The sequence below is a fragment of the Melanotaenia boesemani genome, chromosome 23 (assembly GCF_017639745.1).
Source record: "Melanotaenia boesemani isolate fMelBoe1 chromosome 23, fMelBoe1.pri, whole genome shotgun sequence".
NCBI classification, from domain to species: Eukaryota; Metazoa; Chordata; class Actinopteri; order Atheriniformes; family Melanotaeniidae; genus Melanotaenia; species Melanotaenia boesemani.
The window spans coordinates 18,205,207-18,229,724 of record NC_055704.1 but is presented as its reverse complement, the minus strand read 5'-3'; the positions used below and the strand labels follow the sequence as shown (position 1 = coordinate 18,229,724).

General features: G+C 40.3%; 1 protein-coding gene across 4 annotated transcripts in view; it reads right to left on the bottom strand.

Moving 5' to 3' along the window:
• Positions 1–265: 265 nt before the first annotated feature.
• Positions 266–24,518, bottom strand: part of foxp2 (forkhead box P2) — a 96,947-nt gene continuing 72,694 nt past the window's right edge. For 3 of the 4 annotated variants that reach the window (XM_041977381.1, XM_041977380.1, XM_041977384.1), the window contains 10 exons: positions 23,983–24,087; positions 18,175–18,262; positions 16,595–16,678; positions 13,153–13,363; positions 12,124–12,227; positions 11,867–11,968; positions 9,283–9,404; positions 9,006–9,075; positions 7,863–8,167; positions 266–3,995 (listed from right to left, as the gene is read on the bottom strand). In XM_041977381.1, the coding sequence (XP_041833315.1) occupies positions 3,851–3,995; positions 7,863–8,167; positions 9,006–9,075; positions 9,283–9,404; positions 11,867–11,968; positions 12,124–12,227; positions 13,153–13,363; positions 16,595–16,678; positions 18,175–18,262; positions 23,983–24,087 (1,336 nt within the window). In that variant the 3' untranslated portion in view covers positions 266–3,850. The remainder of the gene's footprint in view (positions 3,996–7,862; positions 8,168–9,005; positions 9,076–9,282; positions 9,405–11,866; positions 11,969–12,123; positions 12,228–13,152; positions 13,364–16,594; positions 16,679–18,174; positions 18,263–23,982; positions 24,088–24,518) is intronic. The other variant, XM_041977382.1, reaches the window with a different exon arrangement.

Below are 24,518 nucleotides of genomic sequence, written 5' to 3'. Positions count from 1 at the left end.
AAACAAGACTCTAGGTGCTGGAAGCTGGAGTAAAGCCTTGTAACATATACATTAAATTTTAATTGTTTTTTTATTTTTTTATTGCTACACACCCCTACCAATCCCTCTTCCTTCACATCTCTGAAGTAGCAGATCCTGAAACGTTAAAAGTGTAATGCCAGCTAGATTTTCATGGCATGCCTTTGTAGGATAAAAGACATGTGTGACAGAGGAGGGAAAATAATTTACTCTGATGCTAGAGGTAGACAGCTGCTTTTTCAAATTCCAAGTTTTGGTCCTTTATTTTATTCAGCAGTGAAATGCCATGAATACAGAAAATAATGTCTGTTACAATTCTCAACCATGACCTTCTAATGTCAGAGAACCTTTAACATATGGACACAGTACACAGTAATGAGTATCAAAAGAAGTAGTTGAATCTTGATCAAAAATTTAAAAAAAAGGAAAAAAAAAAAAGAAAAAAGTTTTCACCAATTACATAAACATATGTTTGCTACAGTCCCAATTTACTGTATACATAGGGGATCATATTCTCAATTATTAGAGAAAGATAGCAGTAGAAAGGATACATGACTCAACTGCCAGACATAATGCTTCATAAAGTATGCACAGAGGTACAAGCAATAAATACACACATTAGGTTAAGCCTTACAGCTACGCAAAGCAGATGCAGAAAAAGCAGGTTTGCTATTCTTAGCGAGCAATGAGAGAGAAACAGTAAAAATTCAGGTAAGTCAGAAAAGAAACACAGATTTTTTTTTTCCTCTTAGAAAAAAGTCTGGTAAATTTATGGGTCCACCAACATTTTTTTTCTTTTTACATAAGTATGCACAGTTATCAAAATACAGACAAAATCAACCCAGAAAACCCAGACAATCCTAAAATCTAGTGGAGCAGATCGCAGTTCTGGAGGTCTTTCTGGTATTATGTGCAAGCAACTATTTTAGACTTTTTTTTTTTTTTTTTTTCCATAATTTATACAAAACCCATGCAAATCTACAGGTAATATGCATTCTGTGGCTGACAGATTTTTATCCCTCCCAAAACAGTATATCTGAGGTAATGCACTCTTATGCATTGTACATGTAGACCATCATCCTGATGAGTTTTATTATATTCTTTTTATTAGTTCTTGTTTCCAGTCCACCAAATGATTTTTTTAGACATGCATTTTTAAAAACACAATATTCCCTTACAGGTAATCTATACATTATCATTCTACAAATGTTTGCGGACAACCTATTACAATGCAAATCTTCTGTATCTTGACGCAGGGAATGTAAACGTTGGTTTGAGCCACGTCCTATGAGACAAGCGCAGGAAAGTGTAACAGCTCTTGTGGCATTCTCATAACTCGTGCAATCTGTCATAATTGTTCTGAATTTGTTGTGCAGAGGTAGAAGCTTTTAGAAAGCCTTTTTGGGTAAGTGAGAGAACCCTTTTTTTTTTCCTTTTTATTTATTTAATTTTTTTTCTCGTCTGAAAGACGCAGCTTCTTTTTTATTTGGTGTGATAAGATTATTAAGAACGTCATCTTCAAGTTGTTTTGCTGACTCCAGCTCGGTATTGATGGGATAAGCTTTGTTCCTGGGCCCAGTAACCCCCTCTCGATGTGGAACTGGCAAGTGTTTCTATGTGTGTATGTGAGAGAGGATGTGCACGTTTCCTGGTTTCCTGGACTTGGCATCACACTCAAAAGCAACATATGCACAGTGTGTTTGCATTTTGGTCAGAACGGGCAGACGCGTTGCTCGTTACAGCAGGACACAAAAAGCCACGTTGGTTCTTTGACGGCATTTTTTTTTTTTTCAGCCAGAACAAGAACAAAGTTAGACTCTGACATGGTGTGTGTGCATGTTTGTGTGTGCGGTTGTTTGTAGGATTTTTTTTATCCCATACAAGAGGAGGCAGAATTTTGTGTAACTTTGGTTTACTGAAAACAGAAATGACCGTTAAAGCAACAACAATTTTCTAGATGACATAGGCTGAGAGGAAAATGATGGCACGTATTTTCCACTATGACTACTTCTTTTTAGTCAGTAGACTGTAAATACTAAGTGTTATAAAAAGCTGGCTACCTATACAGAGTACATCAGTGTCAACACAAGCTGTACCTATATAGTTTAGGAGCCATGACACACACAATGAGTATTTAATGACGTTAAAGCAAATCTCACCTAGAAAAGGTTACTATTCATCTTAGATATCTTCTTCTGAAATGGCTCTTAATATTTGCTTTTACACGGTAACCACATCATTTCATATTAACTTGAAATTATGACTTATTTGGCTTCACTAGATATTTTTCATGTTTGGTTAGAAATGTTTTCAGTTTCGGTTTGGATGCGGCTCAGAACAAAACCGCCACAGAAGTAAGACGTGACAGTATATTCGACAGACCCACTTAAAACAATACATATTCACCAGGTTCGAAGAAAAACATAAAATGAAAGGAAAACTATGACTTTTGAAGGGAAATGAAAAAGAAAAGGTGCTAAAATGAAAAAAAAAAAAAAAAAAGCACAATAACACAATGTTTCTGCACTTTCACTGAACACACAAATGTTTCGTTTTGGTCATGATCCACTTTTGCGGTTAGCTGCTCTCTACTGGTTAAATCACCGTCACAAAATGCCTGTAGTTCAAACATCATGTCACCTTTCACCTGCAGTACGTCTGGCAGGAAATCTCCAAAGTGAACGTTTTGAGTTCTCAAATTACGCATAAAAAAAAAAATCATCATTTATTTCCGCGCTCTCTTTCATCTTTGTATAGGGCTAAATGAAACAATCCCAGAGGTTATTCCAAGGTAGTTTGCGGAATGAAAGCTTCTCTTTGTAGTAGTTTAAAGTCACAGAAGACGGACCAAGAGGAGTTTGGTGGCTTCTGTCTATAAGCTATTGGCCATTGCTAGTGTTGGCTTTGGTTTCTAGCTGCTGCCTGTGACTGTTTGCAGGTAGACAAAGCTTTAAAACGTGGAGGTAAAGAGAACACCATGTAGGAAATGATGCAGAAATGCATTTGTTTTTGTAAATGGTGCTTTAAGCGAACCGTTATTGTTTCTCCAACTTCATTTACACCCCCCCCCCAAACTTTAATCACATACAGATAACAGACTGGAAGCCAACTTTTTCTTTTTTTTTTCTGGACAGCTGCAACAAGCCTTATAACCACGGTTCCTTTTACTATGATCCAGGGAATGGCATTTACAGTTGGTGGTGTCTAATAATCATACATGGAAATTAATAATGGTTTAAAAAAAAAAAAAAAAAAGCTAAAATTAATATACTGGTTTTCATAATAGCAACATACAGGCAGTGACAAATTTCTGAGACTACTCCTGTGCAAATGATAACAGAGCAACAACTTGAATTGAACCAGCAATTGTCTCTAGACATTAACAACTACTGTGGGTTGGATTATTCACAAACATAAGATGTCTTCCTTTTTGGCAGTATATGAGGCCGCTAGCTTTCAACGGAACATGATTTGCTTCTTAGTCTCATGTCCCCCCCACCCCCATCCATGAGTCCATCATCCTTATACTGTATGTGGCCATGCCACTCCTAATGAAACAGGTCTCTCTCTCTTTTTTTTTTTTTTTTTTTTTTTTTTTTAAACAGACATCTTATGTCTTTCATGTTTGGGGATCCCAAAGGGCTGCAACAGAGAGTTCCTTTGGATCGGTCTCTATCCGGATACATGCTCAATAAATAGTCCCAGTGGTGAGAGAGACAAAGAGTCAGCTGTGGTTGTTTGGACTGTGAAGTGGTTTCTAGTCTTGTAGGTCTGTGTGAGAGAAAGAGTGCGACTGGGTGAAGGGATACGTTGACCAAAAATTGTATCCTAGTCACTCCAGGTCTTCTGATAGGTTTCCTTCCTCCAGTTCCCGGTCATCTTCTAGCTCTGGACTGTGATTGGCTGTCGTCACGAGTGACATTGGACAGTCGTCGTCATCCATATTAAGTGGCTCCTCCTTCACGTGAACAGGTGGCCTGTGAGGCAATGATATTGGTGAAAAATGTCAGGTAAGTGTACTTTTTAGGACTGGAAAAAACCCTGATCATGCAAAGACAAAATGTTAACTACAGTGATGCAAATTACAGCTTTAAAAAAACACGGCAAAGGTTTTAGGTGCTTTCATTGCTTTGCAATGGGCTGTACAGCTAACACATACATATTCTGTTGTATCGAAAAACAAGCATGTCATGCATTATCTAGTGAAAGTAACAACCATGTTGTTTGCAAGACACTAATTCGACATGATGCCTCACGTCTACTGTAAGTAAGTGCATGAAAATTGCATGAAAAAGACAGCCTCTGTAAGGTCGATAAGCTGCGATGTTCCAGACATGTTTGGCATTTAAAAGTTTACTGATGACACCAGGTTGAAATACATGAAAAAGGAAAAAGGGGGAGGGAAAAAAAAAGAGAAAAAAACAGGCCACATGATAAATAATGGAGAATTTCTCATCCCTGAGCCCCCTGGAGCAAAGGCTGAGGAGAGGCTTTTTTATCTAGTTAATAGAAAGTGCAGCCACTCGTTAATATGCAGGGGCTGTGCATGTCGCTCCTCAAGAGGAAAAACCGGCAGCTAGGTTCTGCCATTAATCAACTTCAGCCCCGGCAGTTCGCTCGGACACCATGATACATGTTTTTAACTCAAAATGGATGAATATCTTTAGCCACCGTCAATAAGTGCTGGGCAGGAAGCGGCAGCGGTGCTGCTCACAGGACACCTTTTACTTCAGAACAACAGAGGAGAGGGAGGAAAAAAAATGTTGGTCGGCTAACAAGAATAATAATGCTGTCACACACAAACAAGGCATAACATGATCCGGAGACCTAGTCGGGGAGAGGGGTTTGTGCCACGATGATAAATCTGACAAAACCTAATTATTTCTGACACATCAGATGCATCAGAAAGTCCCCGCAGACTCAGAGAGTGGAGAGGGAGACTTATCAAGTGGTGGTACATTAGGATGTGCCTCTCCTGGGCTGCCCCTCATCAGTGGAAGAGGAGAGGATGAAGAAGGGGGGTGGGTTGAATTTGAAAAGAATTTTTAAAAGGTACAGATGACTTTAATATTCAGAGCCAAATACTGTAAATTAATATTCTGATGTGGTAGGATGAGAAGAGAAGGCTGATCTTAGCAGGATGCAAATGAAGAAATGGATATTTCGGTTTCTGTCCCTCAGATTTGTGAAAGACGTGAGAACAAGATGCAGATAAGAAGCCACAACAACATGGCTGTATGTAGCAATAAGCACATTTAAGAAATAACACAAATATCTTTATAACACAGCTTTCACTTGTGATGACAAATCACATTAAAAAATAAAAAAAACACAAAGTTTGTTGAACATGGGAATTTCTTGTCAAGTATTACAAGCAACAGTACATATTATACTTTAGTACCTGCCAAATCTGATTACTACTGTTAGTTTACACATGACTCCATGCCTCATTCTGCATACTAAAGCTTGTTTTTGAAAAAGATCCTGATCATCTTTTCGTTGCCATTTCTTCAAAATGATAATGAGTCCAACCCATTGATCACCTGTCAGACCTGAATGTGAACCCCCACGTTCTCACGTGCTTTAATATGCAGCTCATTAGTTGTTTGTGTGGCTTAGAAGAAAAATATGCAGCGCCGTATTCACAGGCTTGAGCATTTTGACACTTTATTAAGATATGTGGATGAGCCATTTAGTACTTAATGGCTAGCTGCCATTACTGAGTCACTCAGGAGTAAACGCTGGTCTTTGCGCTGTAATAAATATGTGATGTTCTGCTCCTGTGTGTGCATGTTGTGGAGATGCCTGCTCTCACATCAATGGGAGATTAGGGGCAGCAATCATGCGGAGGTATGGCAGGGATGCAAATAAGGTCATTAGTCCAGGGGTCTTAATAGTAGGGTGGGGAGGGGGGGCAGAGAAGTGGTGTAGTGAGGGAGGAAAGGAGGGAGGGGGATTGAGGACATTTATAACATCACACTATGATTCATTAACTAACACCGAAGAGGGGTGGTCACCTAACAATTAAAAATGACAGCACTAGACTTGGCTCATAAAATAGAGTGATATTACATGGATTTTCTTTCATTTTTTTCTGAGCACATGATAAAGTTGGGTGAATCACAACCAGGAAAAATATTTTACTCCAGCCAATTTGCTCAAGTTGGGAGATCTAATTGTGAGTTTCAGTCTTCCTGAGTGTTACTGCTACTGCTTCTTTTAAGCATGCCCCTTAGGGTGTACATGAGTGTATTACACATGCATACTCACACATACACACCTCAGCGCATGCAAACCCAGAATGGCCCAGGGCAAGCTGGTCTGCGGTTAAGCAGATATCATTAACCTTTAGACATTTAGGGGAAGGAGAGGTTTATCGAACTGTTGAATTGACTTCACTACGCTGAAGACTCCTCTCCTGAGAATGACCTTCGAGGTGATGTACTATTTAGTTTAGTGCTACAAGCCTCTTTATTATTTAAACATATACTGAAAAAGCCAGTCGTGAAAAACACATTTCTTCCATTTTGAGGTTGTCGTGGCTAGGTGAAGGCTGGCAGGGAAAGAAGAAGGGAGAGAGGGTAGGAGTGAGGGAGAAAAGGATGGATGGATGCATCTCATCCTCCGTAGCCACTTGTCATGGTGGAGTAGTCATAGAGAGGAGAAGGCGAGAAGAAACGCAAACGGCAATGCTGTCCTGTTACTGAAAATTAAATGACCTGAGGGAGTGGTAACACTGGGATTCGGTCTAGAGCTCGGCAGATTTACTCCACTTAACACTCCATTTCAGAGAGAGGTAAACCTGCTTACATATATTAAAATATAGACACTTGATAGGATTAACCAAAAGCACTCATAAATACACTCAGCTGCTTGGAGACGGAAGTGCATCCTTGCATTCTTTGTCCATTGCAGGAGTGGTTAGTTTATGTCGACTGACTTTGCTACATGAGCTCTGATGGACAGTGGATGAGAAGCATTACATTGTCAATGGCTTGTGTTTGTGCTTCCATGCTGCTCTCATCCCTTCATTTGCTTAGACATTCACATAAGATCAGTCTTTAAAAACAGACCCACTCAGCGACATCAAAACCAAGATGTAGAAGAGAGAGATGTTTAAAGTCATTAATGCTACACTTACTAAATATTAATAGGAACAGTCCTGCATAGAATATTGCAGCTGAACCTCTATAATGTACACAGTGGTATAATGAAAGACAAATATATAATAAGAGACTATTTATAGACTAGAGTTGTTGCCCAAAACGTCATGCTTGCTTCAGGTATAACCACAGAGACTATGAAATCACCACGGCAGAGACATGAAACAACAACAAAAAAAAAACAAAAAAAAACCTGTGTTTGTGGTACAACACTGTCTGGAAACTGAGCTTTGCCCTCCAGCCAGTGCAAACTAGTGATACTAATACAGTGGGTTAAATACCAGACAATTAAACCTACAAGGACAGCAATGAATTGAGTCTAAGTAGAGACAGTGGTGAGCGGCAGCTTGCATTGTCTTATTTGTGAGTTGTCCCTTCTAACATTTTGAAGACATTCAGCTGCTCGGTACTGTACCATACTTCAGTTAAAAGCCATGAAGGGATTCATGAACATAGATTTGATTTCATGGTTATCAGTGGACACCATACAACAACTGCTATTGCTGGTTTTGGTTATGGCAGCATTTGCAGCTACTTACTGCTTTTAATAAGATCCATTCATGGTTGCTTTTTTTTAAAGCACCTCTTTCATAACCCTGCATGCTTGCACATAACTGCAATGCATACAGGATGCAGGCTGGATTAAGTGCAGGTATATTTCTTCTACTTGCAGGAACTTACATGTGTACTGGAGGGGAGTATCCGGGGCTGCTGTGTCCGTTGGTGTCCAGGTGGTCGAGTGAGCCGTTGAGGTCGTCATGGGTGGACTGCAACAAGATGGGAGGGCTGCCGCTCATCATACCTGGGGGGCTGCCACCCAGCAAGCCGGGTGGACTACCACCTAACAGCCTGGGTGGACTTCCTCCAATCAGTCCGGATGGGTCTCCGCCAAGGAGACCGTGACAGTTGCCTCCCATTGGGCCTGCAGCGCTGTTCATGAGCCCCGGGGTCCCCAGCAAAGGCAGGGAGGTCTCTGCCAGGGCAGCCTGCAAGGAGAGGGAGAAAGAAAAAGAATAATGATAATCACATACTGAACAGTGCATTTGGAGGTAGAAGGAAAGTAAAGCGGGAGGAAAAATGGACACACAGATTTGTTACCATCGGGTAACAGCTGAGGGGTGATGAGAGAAGCATGTGAGGGTGTAATTACATTAGAAGTTAAAGGAGTTAAGAGTTCGAAAGCGGGTGAGTTGTTTGGAGTTTTAGAAGAGGTGTAAAAAGTGAAAAAGTGGGAGATGAATGAATAATATGATTTAACATAGTAATTATTCAAAACATATTCTTAGTTTTAGTCTGTTTTAAGCAGTTATTCACCCCTGTGACACTTAGCAGACTACCTCCCGCCAGCTTCCTTTCGTATGCCCTTGCATGAAGCAGCTATGTATTAAAAAAAGGAAAAAAAAAATGTCCCCCAAAAACTTTACCTCACAATAATAAAAACTCCTGACACTTTCGCCTGCTGCGCATTAAAGTTATATACAGTGATTAAATTTTTAAAGTTTTTGCCATGAGCACCTCGCCGGCGTACACTATGAAGCCAAATCATTTATGACAGCTTAGATAAATATTAATGCACATGCCCTTGCATTTGCACATGCCGCAATCAATCTAGTGTGGCTGCCACAGCAAAAGAAAAGAAAAGAAAAAAACAGAAAGAAAGACGGAGAGCTGCTTCTTGGTTCGACCACAGGGTGGCCTTCTGAGTCTGAGGGTGGACAGGAAGGAGGTAGAAGTAGAGAGAAGGTGTGAGAGGGGAGATTCAGAAAAACGTCAACAGGTTTCTAAACTAATACGGAGTTCTGTATAGCAGTTTCTGGTTTATACCTGTAAGCTAGCATTTAGTGCAGTTCCATAACCAAGACTGGAGGGCAGGTTCTTGACAAGAGATGGACTTCTAGATACAATATAAGGAAAAAAAAAAAAAATTAGTTTGCAATTCATTTTTCTGTGGAGATTATTGATCACAATCTAATATTAATCAGGCAGAATATAAACTTAATTCAAGAAAAAACAACAGGTTGTGTCTGCTGAGTTGCTGTGATCCTCTAAAACAACACTGACCTACAGCTCTACATGTATGGAGAAGCGGTGGAACACCTACCCTGTGATCTTCTGCGACCTGCGTTTCTGGTACTCCACCTCATCTACTGTCCACACTGCCCCCTTCACGTTCTCCACACGCACAAAGCACTTGTGCAGGCTGAGGTTGTGGCGCACAGCATTCTGCAGAGAGACACCACACACGGGTCACACAGATGAAGTAAAACAAATAGTATTCAGTCATTATCCATCATGGGAAAAAACGAAGGCTTGAAATTTTTTTTTTTTTTTCACATTTTGAAGAAATTCTTAACATTCATGCACCATTGATTTAATTAATAAAAATTGAGTGAGAGCGAATGCTCTTACAAGTCCTGCACACAGTACATATCAATCAGAGTAAGTAGGCTAAAAGGAGGTAATCAGCATAGCGAATGGCTTATGGTGGTGACAGAAGCAGTAATGCCGGCCTTGATAATGGTGATGTCAGTAACCCTTCCTGCTCCAGAAAAGCGTAGCTCTTAATGGACACATCGCTTTAAAGATGACAGTATTGGAAGAAAAAAAAAAAAAAAAAAGACAGTCATCGGGAGGCCCCTGTGTGGCCATTGTGTGTGTTGGAAAGAGAATGTGTGTGAGCTAGAATTAAGCTGAGCTGCATCTGACATCTATATGTCCAAATATCCTCCATGTGGTGTGACATCTGGCGTTGAACATGTGCTTACATGACACACTTATCTTTTAAATTTATTATCAAAGCCGCATTTAAATTAAAACAGGATGTAATGTTCATTATTAAAGCCAGAAAGGTGTTTTCATTAATTACAAGATCATAAAATCCTTAAGACAGAGAAAAATCATATTAATATGACCATACGATCATAATTAAAACATGCATCAGACTCTACAAATAATAACCTTGGCTTTAATATCCCCGTCTCTTGCATTTATCACTTGCCTTAGCTTGGTGTGTACAGCTCTTTCTTCAACAGAAAGGGAATCAGAAAAAGAAGAAGAAGAAAAAAAAAAAAAAACCTCATAAGCAGATCTCGCATCTGACCTGAAAATCCCAGGATTTGATTGATCTTAATGCCCATGGCTCTGAATATGATAATTTTAATATTAATGAGCAAATGAGCAGTTTTATTATGCATGCTATATAGTTAGAACTAATAAGCTTCTGGGTGAGAGAAAGGAAAAGTGGGGTGGGGGGGGGGGGGCAGATCCCTCTTTTGAGCTGATGAGACCAAGCTGAGATATTAAACTACCTTTCATTTCTTTCTCTCTTTTCTTTTTTATTTAACGCATTCTCTCCGTTAATCAAATGACAAGCCCATCGCTGATCATCCCACTAATGCTTACAAAGGGAATTGTGGAGCTGTAGATGTAAATAGATCACCTTGGTTATTGTACAGGGTGGGAGACGTGAAGAAAAGATATTTCTAAAGTCACTATGACATCATTGCTAGGAACAAAGGAACCTATGCAGCAAAGCAAGAGAGGAACCATTTAAAACAGTACTGATGGAGGCTGCTGGGATGTTTAGTGCATAAACAAACATCTGCAAAACCACTGAGAACATAACTTGTCACAACATTACGCAGCAAAACATGGTGTGTACTATACCTAACAAACTGGAAAGGGGCACAGATCTTTTTTGCATGCCCTCCTGAATTTGTGATCACACACCCATGTGCTCATTTGCATCCCAAATCCAAATTAATTCACTTTGCTAAATCTAGTGCTGCGACATGTCTTGCATGCTGATGAGGGGCTGCTGGAGTTTTCCCTCCAGCCCTCTATACAGCCACAAAGGCTAAAGGCAGAATGATGGGCCAGAGCCATGGGATGAAAACACTGAAGACTCTAACACTCATCGAGGTCTTTTTTTTGTAACACTCCTGGGTAAAAATGTTTTCCCATCATCTTTCTATATGCAGATAGGACAATAAAGTTGTGAGGACACAACTACAAATGGGCCCTTTTGCGCCAGTAAATATAGAGTGCTCCCTCCATGACAGGGTCATTCTCACTTCCTCCCCCTGCTTTAGTTCCACGCAAACACAGCCTTAACCCTTCTCTAAGAAACAGTTTGCATATTTGTGTGTAGACTTGTGAGTTTAGAGCCCATGCATCCTTAGCCTACCCTTCCACAAAGCTGAGAGTGGTTTAACAACCAAACAGCCATCCTTCCTCACAATTAACCAATGATAGGCAAGAGAAGGTGGTTTCTGGAATAGGAGGAGGGGTGTATCTCTTAACAAAAGGTGCTGATGATGGAGTGGTTGCTGTATAATTAGTGCGTCAGAGCCCTCTCCTCTCCACGCCAAGCCTCCGCTAGTAATTGCGCCAAATTAGAAAAAGATATCTAAGGGGGGGAATAATTCTTTCAGCTGTCATTTCTTAACAGAACAGGTGCGACTGTGGAAAATAAATAAGAGAAAAAATTACCTCAATTGAAGAAAATGGTTACAAGTGAAGGGAGAGGAGTGCTAATCGCTTTGTGCTGAGTAAATATATGCTTTCATGAGGTTTTGTGTTTGATTTAAGAAAGAGGAAGGGCTAGACTTTACTGCTGGTGAAAGTACAGAGTAGGACTCAGGAGGAGGGGTGTGTGTGGAGGAGGGACAGCTCAGCGAGGTTACCTTCCAAGTTGCAGCGTTGCGTCTGAAGTAGGCGAATGTGCGTGTGAACCAGCTGTAGATTTCATTAAGTGTTAACTGCATGTCAGCAGAGTCCATGATAGCCTGAAATGAAATGACACCAAATAATGGTTTACTAAAGAGACCAGGTAACTGATGCACACACGCCAACAGGCGGAGAGTAGCGAGAGGGAGAGCTGCTGTGATTCATGCAATTAATTTTAATCTAGTCAGGCAAAGTTAATCTATTTCCCACTCACCTGTCTTATGAGGGTTGCGTAAGTGAATGGTGGTCTGACATCTGCGTTCTTATAAAACTCGTAGTTTGGGGCAATCTCTGGAAAAATAAATACTGTGTCACCACCTGAAATAATTGGTGAATTTTATTCCTTTAGGTAGTGAACACAAGAACACAAGATCTCATCAAATTAAAATGGTGAAAGGTGGGGGTGGGGTGGGGGGACAAAAAGGGTGGGGCAGATTGGAAAGGCAGGGGGGGGGGGCACATCAAATCTGCATTTTCTATGTCTAACAAAATGCATTTTTAATTAATCTCTCTCGTGAGAGATCTTAAACACTTATACATCCATAAAATGAGTTCCATGTAGTTAGATAGGTTGAAGTTGAATAATTTATGCTTCTTCACACTAAACACAGAGAGTAAATATAAACATCAAAGACAGGCCATTTAAAATGCAAAGCTTAATACATGGGATGTCTTAATGTAATAAATATTGTATTTTTCATCATTATTTGAACTTAATTAACATTCATGCAATATTTATGCACAGAGGAAGTTCTTGTCTGTTTACATAAAGAGTGATTAAACACAGGCTTGCTTTTAGAAATCCACCAGACTTCACACATTGGTAAGACCAACAAGCCTCTGTAATGATGTGTATGTGTTTACAACAAAATATGTGGGTGTATTATATGTAGACTGTGTGTGTGTGAGAATGTAATTCAGGGTTGATTACTATTAATAGTCTAGTGTTCAGAGTTGGAGTATTGCTTTAATTTACTATTTCAACATTCATTAAATTTAAATACAATCTTGATTTAAATGAAGCAAAGTCAGAGATTGATTCAATTTTTCAGCCAAATAAGGATTCAGATTAATACCAAAACACTTGAAGGAGTTTTTATTACAATTCAATTCAAAGTTTAGGCAAATTAAAGGGTGAATTTCCACTGAAAATAGGATCAGCAAGCTTTTCATTAGCTTGAAGTGTGAGTGTGAATGAGTTTGTGAATCTGTGTTATGCACAGCACTGAGTAGTTTTTCCCACCTGATGACAAAGGCATGGAGTATTTGTCCGAGTGGCGTCTGCGCATGGCTCCCATGCTGGGGACGTTTGCTCCTCCAAGTACTGATGGCACCTGGGGCATGGCAGCCATGGGTGTGATGGGTGCTGTGGGCGTGGTGGGAGTCTGAGGTAAGTTGGGGGGCGATGCTGAGGGCAGGTTCTTCGACATGGTGACGCTGGACACCAAATTGAGCTGCATAACAAGAAATCAAAACATAATTTTATGGTGCAGGAAAGAGTCGCACACAAGTGTGTGTAGGGGAAGAAGGAGGAGGAGGAGGAAGGCGTTATTTTGTGGTTTCTCTGACAGTGTCTGCACCCCTCTCTAACACAGCTGTGTTTCCACTAACAAGGCTCGTGGAGAGGAGCCAGCCCATCTCCACTAATTACAACCACCAAATTGTATCATAAGAATTCTAATTAGAGCACGCTGTTCAAGATTATCCAACCATCAGCATCCGTGTTATCCCAGCACCATCTCTCCTTATCTCTCTATTTATCACACCCTCCCTTTCCCACTCCATTCCACCATCCTTCCCTCTCTATCCATCCCACTACAAACACTCATCATCATTATAAACGGAAGAAATGAGCCCCCCCAAAAAAACAAACCAAACCAAAATCCTACTTATGAAATAATTCTACATTATTGTGACAGGGTCCAAGTCTATTAAACTGACCAACTGTAACATCGTGAATCTTAAAAAAATAAACTTAAACAGACTAATAATGCTGATCTTAATGCAAGGCTTTGCAGATATGAATGAATACATACAAGTTAAACAGGTTTATAATTTTGTAAATGATTTTGTTATAAAAAAAAACCTGGCATGATGGAAGTCTGCACAATATAATACTGAAGGAGAGTTGCTGAAGCTTCACATAAAGTAACTATTTTAAAGTAACAATACATAATAAATTTATCTAAGCTATTAAAACTGTGCATAAGATATGCATGTTTCTCTTTTTAGAGAGTATTGCCACAGGATTTTGCTTTATATGTTATCAGTTTGGAGTGATGTTATCAGAGGCTGGAAACATGTCAATAAACATTAGGGTACAGGCAAAAATTGACTAAAAGCTCAAGATTTCAGATGTTTTGGTATCACAGTTCTTTTATTTTTATTTATTTATTTTTTTTATTTGGTATCACAGTTCTACCTGCTTTGGTTTTACAGACTTGGCATTAGCCATTCCTACTGACAGCAGTGAGTATTTATAAAAGTTGCTTTTCTGATCAGGATATCCAGCTATCCAGCAAAAACCACGAGGTCATTGCAGATTACAGATGCAAACGATTTCCTGTACATGGCACTAAAAGCCACACTTGTGTGTTAAAGCCCAGTCTAAATGACTTTTCTAAATAGGAACTTTTGATGACAGAAGTTCATTCAACACAACTGGACATTCTTACTTCAGGAAGGTTACAATTAAAGCCGACTTAATGCCCCTAATTCAGTGTGACTTGCAGTACATGAGGAAGAATATATAGTTCATGTTCTTTCTCAGGGTAAGGCTAGAAAGACAAGTTTAAGAAATCTGCATTGACAGTTATGGTCATTTCAGCCATACACGCGCTCTTTACTGGATCTTTATCGCCACTCATTTGGCACGAGAGACGACAGAGTGTTACTTACTTCTGGCTCGTGTGCCAACTATACTTTGCTGGTCTTCCAGCCTCTTCACCACTTTTGCATTTGCCTCCTAAATCTCATGTGAACGGCTCTAACCGACTGGAAAATTCCTAACTGACCTTTGAGTCTCAGCACTAATTTAGGTGGAATGGTAATGACATCGTTACATATTCAAGCCAAATTGCCTTAATTGTAAGTCTACAAGTGGAATGCAACCGTAGCGAGAGTTGGAATTGAAAGCGACTCGAAAGATGGAAGACAGTATGGGTCCGAAGTCGCAGGGAGATGGAGGGGAAAGGCTAAGAAAAAAGGTTCCGCCAGTCATTTGCAGAATGTGTTGATAAATATGATAAAATGTCAAGTTTGAGAGACTGGCAGATGGAGGGGTTTTCAGATGATAATTATCTACCCACTCAGCTGTAATGAGCTGGTATAGTCCAGTAAATACACTCTTTCAATAGCTGTAGTGTGGTCCTGGCAAAAGTGTATGTTTGTGTGTGTGGTAGCCAAATAAGACTGTTTGTCTTCCTAAACTGTGTTGTAGTCTTCCATTTTTACTGATGGGCTAAAACATAATTCCCTGTAATTCTTACTGCCATTTGGGAATCCACCAACTATCTCTCTTTTGTTATATCTATTCCCTTTTGCTCAGAAGTTGCACACATATGCATGTCATTTCCCTAACAAATCTTCATCTTACCTCCCTTTAAAAAGCACGAAAGCCTTAAAACTGAGGATTTAACTGTTCATTTAGGAATTCTGTCTGAATTGCCCCCACCATCAAATGCAATTAGCTGCTCTTTCATGTGTGCTTTATGTAATGCAATACTTCATTAGCATCATTCATTCATATTCAGGCGTGGATTATAGGCTGCAAATTCTTTATTGGACGAGATGGAACCAAGCTGCTGGAGTTTTGAAGATTAAAAAAAACTAAAGAAAAAAAAAAAAAACTAGAGAGGGAGAGAGGAAGAAAGAGAGATTGAATAATAAAGAGAGAGTTTGATTCCTGATGGAATTATAGGATAATTATGCTATCTTGTGATTATCTACATTCTATGATGAGAGGTGATGAGGAAAATTATTCTATTGAAAGTAGGCACTTACTAAGCAGCAGAAAGAGGCTAACAATGTTTTGCTGTCTAATATTTCAAAACATCTAAAATTAAGGGGGGGGGGGGGGGGGGGGTTGGGGTGAGGTTTGGAAAAATGTATAATCATAACACCAAATTTAAATACTGTTAGGAATGAATGCAGTCGAGATCATTCAATCTAAAAGTAAAAGACAAAAAAACAAAAAATCCAAAATGGCATCATTTTTCTCTTCAAAGACCCCCTTTCACAATTTGGTCTTTTTTTTTGTGGCAAACTTAGCTTCAGTCTGTATTCACATTAACATCACATCGTCTTCCCCACTCAGCTGTTATTTTCAGCTGTTTGTTAAAATGATATATCTTCTCCCCGCTCATTCCACTTCTGAGCGCTGCTGTGGCCACTGAGCCAAACAGTCATCGGCAGCCAACAGGTTGTTTTGGCTATTATATCTATCACAAAGAAATGACCCCGCCGCTTCAGCCGAGAACTCTGCTGCTCCGCCATCTAATACACTTCCAAACTCTATTGTCCTCTCACGACGCACAATAACTGATAAGAAGCAGATGTAACTCTGTATTACAAATCCTATTCCAGCCTTTCATCTTCTGTCGCTCACTCGTGCAACTGCTGCTGTGGTTAAACCGCTCATTTTCTGTGTGGCCGTGTTTACGGCAAGCAGAGCAATATGCACTCACTGGTTTGGGAGATGACTTGGGTTCTGAGGGCCGCATGTGCAAGTGGGTCATCATCGCCTGAAGACGCTCACGTTCTTTAGAAAGCTGTTAAGAGAAAAAGAGAGGAGAGTACATTAGGTTGGATTAGAGGAGAGAAAAGAAAGAAAGAAAGACAAAGAAAGAAGAAAGAAAAATACACAGAATAGTAATGTAAGCAGAGTGTGAGAAATGGGGGAGACGGAGGGAGAAGGTGCAGACAGGTCAGGCAAAACAAATAGCATTTCATCTTTTTGTCAATAGCAGAATTTAGGTCAGCGAGACTTTGACAGTAACAAGCTAGTTGGGCCATAAATTAGGTGGTCCTGAGTGTCTGCTCAAAGTCCTATGGACACTGTTAGGGGGATGGAGCGCAGCCAGCAGCTGCTGAGAGGTGAAGGGGTCTTCCAAACAGTGTGCCAGGCGGCCCCGCCTCCACGGTCCAGTTAGTGGCCCCAGCCGGTGCCTATCATCAATCTAATTCACATGGAGTGACAGGGACTGGACTGTGTGAAGGGCTGAACTCCCCCCACGCCCTTAAGACATGCACACACACAAGGATCAAACAAACACAGCAGTGAAGCAAGCAGGTATGCACACGCACGTGTGCACATGCACAGAGCTGGGCCTCATTACTAGTGACGGCTCTTGTGGAAATAGGAAAAAAAGGAAGGATGATGGGGTTAAGGAAAGAAAGAAAAGGAACAGAAGAGAAAAGACAGGACAGACGGCACTGTAATTGGTCACACTGTACAGATCAAGCTTTAAAATTTAGCTGATGCAATAGAAAAGAAAACAAAACGAAATAAAATTATACAAACTGCTGTGTTCCTTCCTTTTCAATTTTAAATCATTTATTTATTTCTGTCAGTTAAATTCAAACTGTTTGTATGACCTGACAATAAATGAGTGAAAAAACTGTGGAGCTTTGAGCAGGCCTGGTATTCAAGAGGAGAACATTTCACTCTTACTCATCCTGAGCTGAGGCGTGGTTTCAACAAAACATTTCCAGCTGCTGCTGCGTTTGAGTCCAGTTTAAAAACGCACGTCTATTTGTTTCTAAAGGAAGAGCAGTGCTTGTCGGCAGTGCTGAGTAATAATGTCGCTCAATCAGCGCTCTCATTATCTAGCCAGCATGACTTCTTAATAAGGTCACGCTCCACCTACTGAAAATAGTTCCCTCCTTTTGAGCTTTCTTCAGGTGCAAAGTGCAGTTAATTAACACAGCAGACTGGCAGAGATGCACGTGCTATTAATTGGAAAGAAGAAGAGGAAAAAAAAAAAAAAGAAAGCAGAGAAAATAAAGCATAGGCTTAATTCAATTAAAACAGCCATAATGGCTTTCGTTGTAAGGCCTGAGGATTCCTTTGTTTGGTAGCTTTGTTTAATTCAGCAGGTCCTGCTTGTTCGGGAGTGTTAAGCAGACCAGAATATGGCCTTTCTCCCGCTTTCACAAGTTTAAAAAAAAATATAAAGTTTTGACTGGGAGAGTTGTGACAGATGTGATGGAAAAATTACCGGAGCTTTGTTAGGTTTTCTCTTCATGAGCAGAAAAGAGAGCTTACTTGTATTTCAAGCTGCTGAACAACTTGCATCTGGACTCTACACTGGGCTGTGCTCCGGTCATCCAGGGCATGTTCACTGTTTAAGTGCCTGAAGGGACACACAGACAGAAAAAGATATTAAACGCTGACTTTACAATCCATCAAATATGTCACATGAAAAAAAAGAAAACAGAAGTTATATTCATTTTCATGATCCAAATTGTGCAGGATGATAATTATGGTATCAACTTCACTGCTGTTTTGTTTTTATGATAATATTTCTATACTGGGACAATTATCTATAGGATCCAGTTAGCAACCATTGTTCCACTCTGAAATGAAGTAATTAGAAGTAACATGACGGTGTGTGGTGCCATGTTTAACATGACAATAGGCCTGCGCCAGTTTAGATGGCTAACTTCAGTGCCACACTGAGCGCTGCTTTCTTCTGAGAATAAAAGATGCTGGCCCAGCAGAATGGCTTTGTAGCCTTAATTTACTGAAAACAATACACACAATTTAACACCAGCAACATTTGACACACAAAAGCAGCTCCTCACTTCAAGGTGCATTATCCAGGAGCAGACATATTAAATATATCTGGTGTGTTCGCCTCATTAGAGGAAAAAGGCAGCCAGACAGCCATAACAGTCAATGAAGGTTTTTTTTTTTTCTTTTTTTTTGTGTGGTCTTGATTGGATTTCATTTATAGGACACAAAAGCACACATTAGCAGATGTGCAAAAAGAGGAAAAAAAGAAGAAGGAAAAAAAAAACAACAAATATGTGGCAAAACTGCTGTGATGCTGGATAATGAGCCTCTATCTAAATGATCATTGGTGACAAACTCACAAAGCAAGCTTTGAGGAGGCATGCTTACGAAATGCCGGAGCTGCCACTTTATCTCCAGTAATTATAGGTTAGCTTGCAGACCCTTCAATGATCATTTACATTGCAGCCTCCAGTGCATTAGAGGGAGTACAAAAATCTCTTCCTCTCTAGCTTTCACTTTATCTAAGAACACACACTTGCTTACATTATCGTGAAGTTGCACAAACAGTGATGGACCACACAAATATATAAACACTCCCACTACATGTTCCTCCCCTCTCTCCACACATTTCTTGTTTATCTGCAATGTGCAAAACAAGGCAAGTTATTGTGATGGCTTCTCTTGTCCTGCCAATCAAATGCAGAACAGAGCATTTGTAATCGCAATCGGTCTGTACTTTTCAATTAGACTGTGCACATTTAAAACCATTTCATCTTGTCCCCGCTTATGCTTTTGTAACCATTTCAGATTTAATGCTCAGAAATTTTTCATTACAAATCAAGAATGAGGTGGCACTAAAGAAGGAGGGGTGGAGAGAGGGATGGATGAGGGATAGCAGCAGAGAGGGGAGGGATGAAGTGGTGGATTTTTTCAGCCTTGTGCCTAATTGCTGTTTCAGAATGCGCATGCAAAAAGGGGGCATTTCATTAATCATTTAATCACGTCCCTTGCAGGATGAGGGAACTAATGTTGCAAATACCCTTTTCATTTCACTGCCCATAATGCTATCTTATGCACTTGATGTATGGCGTGTGTCATGAATTACAGCTGCTTCAAAAGCAGAGAGTGGGCTGCTTGCTGTCCCTGAAGATACCTCATTACAAGAAAAGAACAAAAAAAAAGAAAAAAGAAAAACTGGGAAATCTTTATTAAGCTTATTTTCCATTGACAAGCTTGTTTCTCTTACATTTTATCAATGTGTGTGTGTATGTGGTTGTGTGTATGGGCCTTGCGACAGTCCTCAAGACAGTTTGAGCTTCCTACATTCAATTTCACTGCTGGCCAGTTAGCAAGGCGATTACAGGAAGATTACTACATGCATTTATGAAATATTCAAATGGCAGCATGTTCTGCTGAGCATTAATAATGCCAAACAAAGACAAAAATGGAGGAGAATGGCAGACACACAGCATAAAGAAAATGAAGGTTAAAAAAAGCATTTTTCTTTGTTTTCTCTGTAAAATACACAGGTTTTAATTACTAAAAATCTCTTTAATTAATATTACTTTCATTCAATCTTTGTCCTCTAGTGATTTTTTTTTATTTACAAGATGAATATTTTCAGCACCTTTTGTTTGCCTGAGTTACAGCTAAATCTGTAAAATCTTAAGGTGGAGAAAATAACTTAGAGTGGCCTAATTTTAGCTTCCAGGCGTAACCACTTAAACTCAGAGGTAGGCAATATTTGTCTTAATATTAGGGCTGGCTAGCTACTGCTTATGTTTACTGTTATGGCTCATTCTAGATGAACACCAATTTCTGTCCTTTAGGGAGTGAACCATGTGATGAAACCTAGCTGAGAACAAGGGAGTAAAGATGTAGATAGAGATGGAAAATTGTAGCCAAGGAAGTGAAATAAAAGCAAATGAAGGCAAATATAAATGACAGAGTGATAAACAGAAGGTGATGGAGCAGGTGGACACAGATGTTCTTCAAAGATTTTTTTTTATTGGATCCTGTAGCTCTACTTAGAGAAGAGACCAAAATATCTCCAAGCTTTTTTCCCCATTGCTGCATACATGAATATGTATAGGACATCAATGTCCACTAAGGGCCCAATAATAAATCTACTCAAGCCAGCATATATAGATGATACACTTCTGCTAATTGTCTGTGGGTATTATCAGGGGCTGTGAAGGCCCAACAGAGAAAGTTAGGCCCCTTAACTGTCTGCCTGTATGCACAAACACCAAATCAGCCAGTCACACACCACAACCACAATACATGTATCTACACTTGTACTGTACACATAAAAGCACAGATAAACAAGCAAATACATTTAGGTATATTTACACAAATTATCCATTACAGATCAAATTGGTGGTTGTGCCCTGGCTATTAAAGGTCTTGTCACAGTGCAGCAGACAGACGGAGTGTTGGAAGAAAGCTTTTCTATCCAGGGGCTTGGGGCGTGCCTGAATGCAAGCCTGCCTCCACGGTGTGCATATGTGTACATTATATAGAGACAAAGACATTTGGCTGCTGCCTTGTGGGTTTAATTAGCAGCAGGTTACAGGCACATACGTTTAGGTTAACGGCCAAGCTTGCCATTTTAACATGGGGCCTGCCTTACTGCCAGTAATAAGGAGAGCAGAGTGGTGTCAGAAAGTGGAAGAGTTAAGTGTGTATGTATGGTGGGGGATGACAAGTCTGTTTATATATGGACAATCTGTATCACATTGAGGTAAGATTACATTAATTTAAAAGGGGTGTACAAGGTGAAAAGCCAAACAAAAGGAAAAAGATATCAAATTGGATATGCACACGTTTTTTTCTTTTTTAATCTGCGATATAATCAGCAGGTGCAGTGCTCTATTCAAAATCTGTGTTAAGAGGGAGACACTGTATAATACAGCTATATTAAAAACAGGATGCATACAAGTAACTCAGTGTTCACAGATTAATTGCAATTTCTTTTATTTTCATTAAAGGCTACCCACAAAAACAACTCCTGCACATAACCTAAAAGCATTAACGTGTCTCTCCTCGCTTTGTTGTCTAACGCAAATACACCCACAAACCATAATACCCACCACTCAAGAAGCAGTACTGGCGAAATCATTTCATTTTCAACATCACAGAGCTAATTCAGGTTGCCAGCCACCTTGCGGCTACCTTTTCCAGGTGAGAACACTTTAAAGCAAGCTGAAGAGCTATTAAATGCTGATCCTGACAAGTTTCTTCATGCAACAAAACAATAGATGACTAAACGTGTCACTGCTGCTGAGCTGAGCTCCTGCAATGAGCTATGAGATGCCAGCTTGACTTGCCACCCCCCATCCTAAACACGCATACTCCCCCCAAACTACCAACATCTAAACTGTCATCTAAATCTGACACCCACTTTATGTAACCCCGATTAAACTATGCCCGTGTGTGCGCACAAGTGTGTGTCAGCGTGTGTGTAGCCGCCTGGCATCTCTGGAAACATAAAAGAACTCCCTCTGACACCTACAATCACTGCTCCGAGGCACGCCACCGAGCAGCCATCTTTGTTCTAATGACGAGCCTGCCTTCTTTGTTGGTGTCTGTTTTCATGTGCTGGTTGGGTTACAGTGTGTGTGAAGGTGATGGTTGGGGGGGGCTGAACCAAGACACTGTTCTGTTCTGTATAAGCTAATGTTCTGAAAAGTGTTCTTACAAAACTGTCTGCCAACCTGTGCACTTGCTTTCAAGTTTGAAATCTACCTGTTTTCTCACCATCTGTCTTCCTCGCTCTTTCAGTTTGCATCCTTTGGCAGAGATTTACCAGCTTACCGGATTTACAGACACACACATCGTTTTATACATTGCATCTCTGGCCTTCACTTGAGTAACCACCTAAGCTACCTAGACACAGTATCCTTAGAGCACACAGGTTTGCGTGTGCTTGTGTATGAACAGAGTGTATAGTGTGAAGAAACAGACTGATGCCTTCTTTAAGTAAGTGTGCTAAGGTGATAGGACATGGTATCACAAAACTCGCTAATCCAATGCAGGCTTGCTGAATCACACCTGTTCCAAAGCTGCAAGACAAACTGTTCTCTGGATTGGACAACAGATAGTGCACTGCCAACTGGCTTTCTATAAGCATAACTTCCTAAATTATACTGCAGCAGATGATGACTATGGATGTGCTGTGGCCACTTTGCAGCTATGATATTGACAGTGACAGGTTTGTGTCACATTTTCCACGGGGAATAAGCAAACACTTGTCAGGCTGTAGCTGTGGTACATATTCAAGTCAGATCCATTTAAATCCACTGATGTCAATTATGGCTTTTTTAAGTATGTTATATGCCCTGACAGCGTGTGAAAACTGAGCTTAATATACTGCCTGGAAGTGTCCTTCAAAGACTGGTAAACATCAGTTTATTAGTACCAATTTAATCCATAGATACTCCTTTTAGCTTTACTTCACAAGATGCTGTGGAATTAGCAAAAACCTGACCTAAATCCTACAACAGCTTCCATGTGTGGACTAGTTTCTTGTATCAGTAAATTTCTGCACCTTATTACAGTCAATACTGTAGAGAAATGCATAACTTGAAAAATAAGCCAGAACAATGTCCTGATTTCAAAAGTTTATGCGAATTCACATGGACATTTACAGTCCATGAAAAACACTCACCAGATCGTTATTTCACAGTTAATTACAAATCTAATTAGAATATTCAAATTAAAGCTTTCCCTTTCTTTTCTTCTCTGTGTGAGAGCAGGGACCCAGGGAAAGAGGGAGGGAGAGAGACTCTCGGTGAGTGGCAATGTGATAACCTGCAATCGGCAGTGCTGCAAACACCTTCTTCCTTTGATGTCCCCCCACTAACATCCTGGCAACAAAGCCGGCCAATTACAAATGAGCTAATTAACTAAATTGTTGATGGAGCATGAAGAGTTCATTTGCTCTGGCGCCTGCACCATGACAACGGTGAATAGGGGCTTTTGTTGTCGAGGTAAGTGTGCGGCCGTGCGAGTTGCCATTAGCTTTTGACGCTTTTTCACAAACCTATCAGGCCCCTCCATGCTCGGATGGAAATTTGTTATGGATCAGAGTTGGTTTGAATCGTGCTTTGCAAGAGCAGAACCCTGTCAACCAGCTGTCTGGAAGGTCAAAATGTGCTCCGTGAAAGGCAGCAATGTTTTCTTTGTAAGGCCAGGGAGAGAGGATATGGTGTGCTGAAAGGAGGGGAAAAATAAATTAAAAAATAATTGAAATTGTATTACCACATGGTGTTAACAGGGAGAGGTGGGAAGACATCACATCCTGTATTGCATCTCAGATATGAAGCATGTTCTTACTTCAAAAACTGTCCAAAGTCCTCACAGATGTTCTCACAGCCGGGCCACTTGCATACACCATGACCATACAGGGGGTGGGTTCCTCCATTTTCTTCATGTAGTGAACTAGAGCCAGACCAAAAAGAGGCAGGAAAAAAGAAAACAGAAGGAGATTCAAACAGAAAATCAAAATATGAGAAACAAGTCAGCAGCAATCTTCATCGAGTCTACTTTCTAACTACATTCACGCAGACAAAGTGTTGACTAATTGTGAAGAATAGAATTTCAGCTAACACCCCCAATGGAAACCCAGAATGAGTTGAAGCTTTGTCTACACTGCAGTCACCATCCCATCTTGTAAAGCCATTATCAGGAGGGGACGGGGGCGGGGGGGGCCTTCAAGTAAACATTAAAAATCCAGACAGCCATATAATTTTCATCAGGAGATTAATACTCTGTGTAACTTATGTTCTTTGAGGACGAGGGGAGCAGGGGTGTTCTGGCGTTTCTCAAATGGCACCCAAATAAGTTACGACCCTGCCTAGACAGCCCATCCT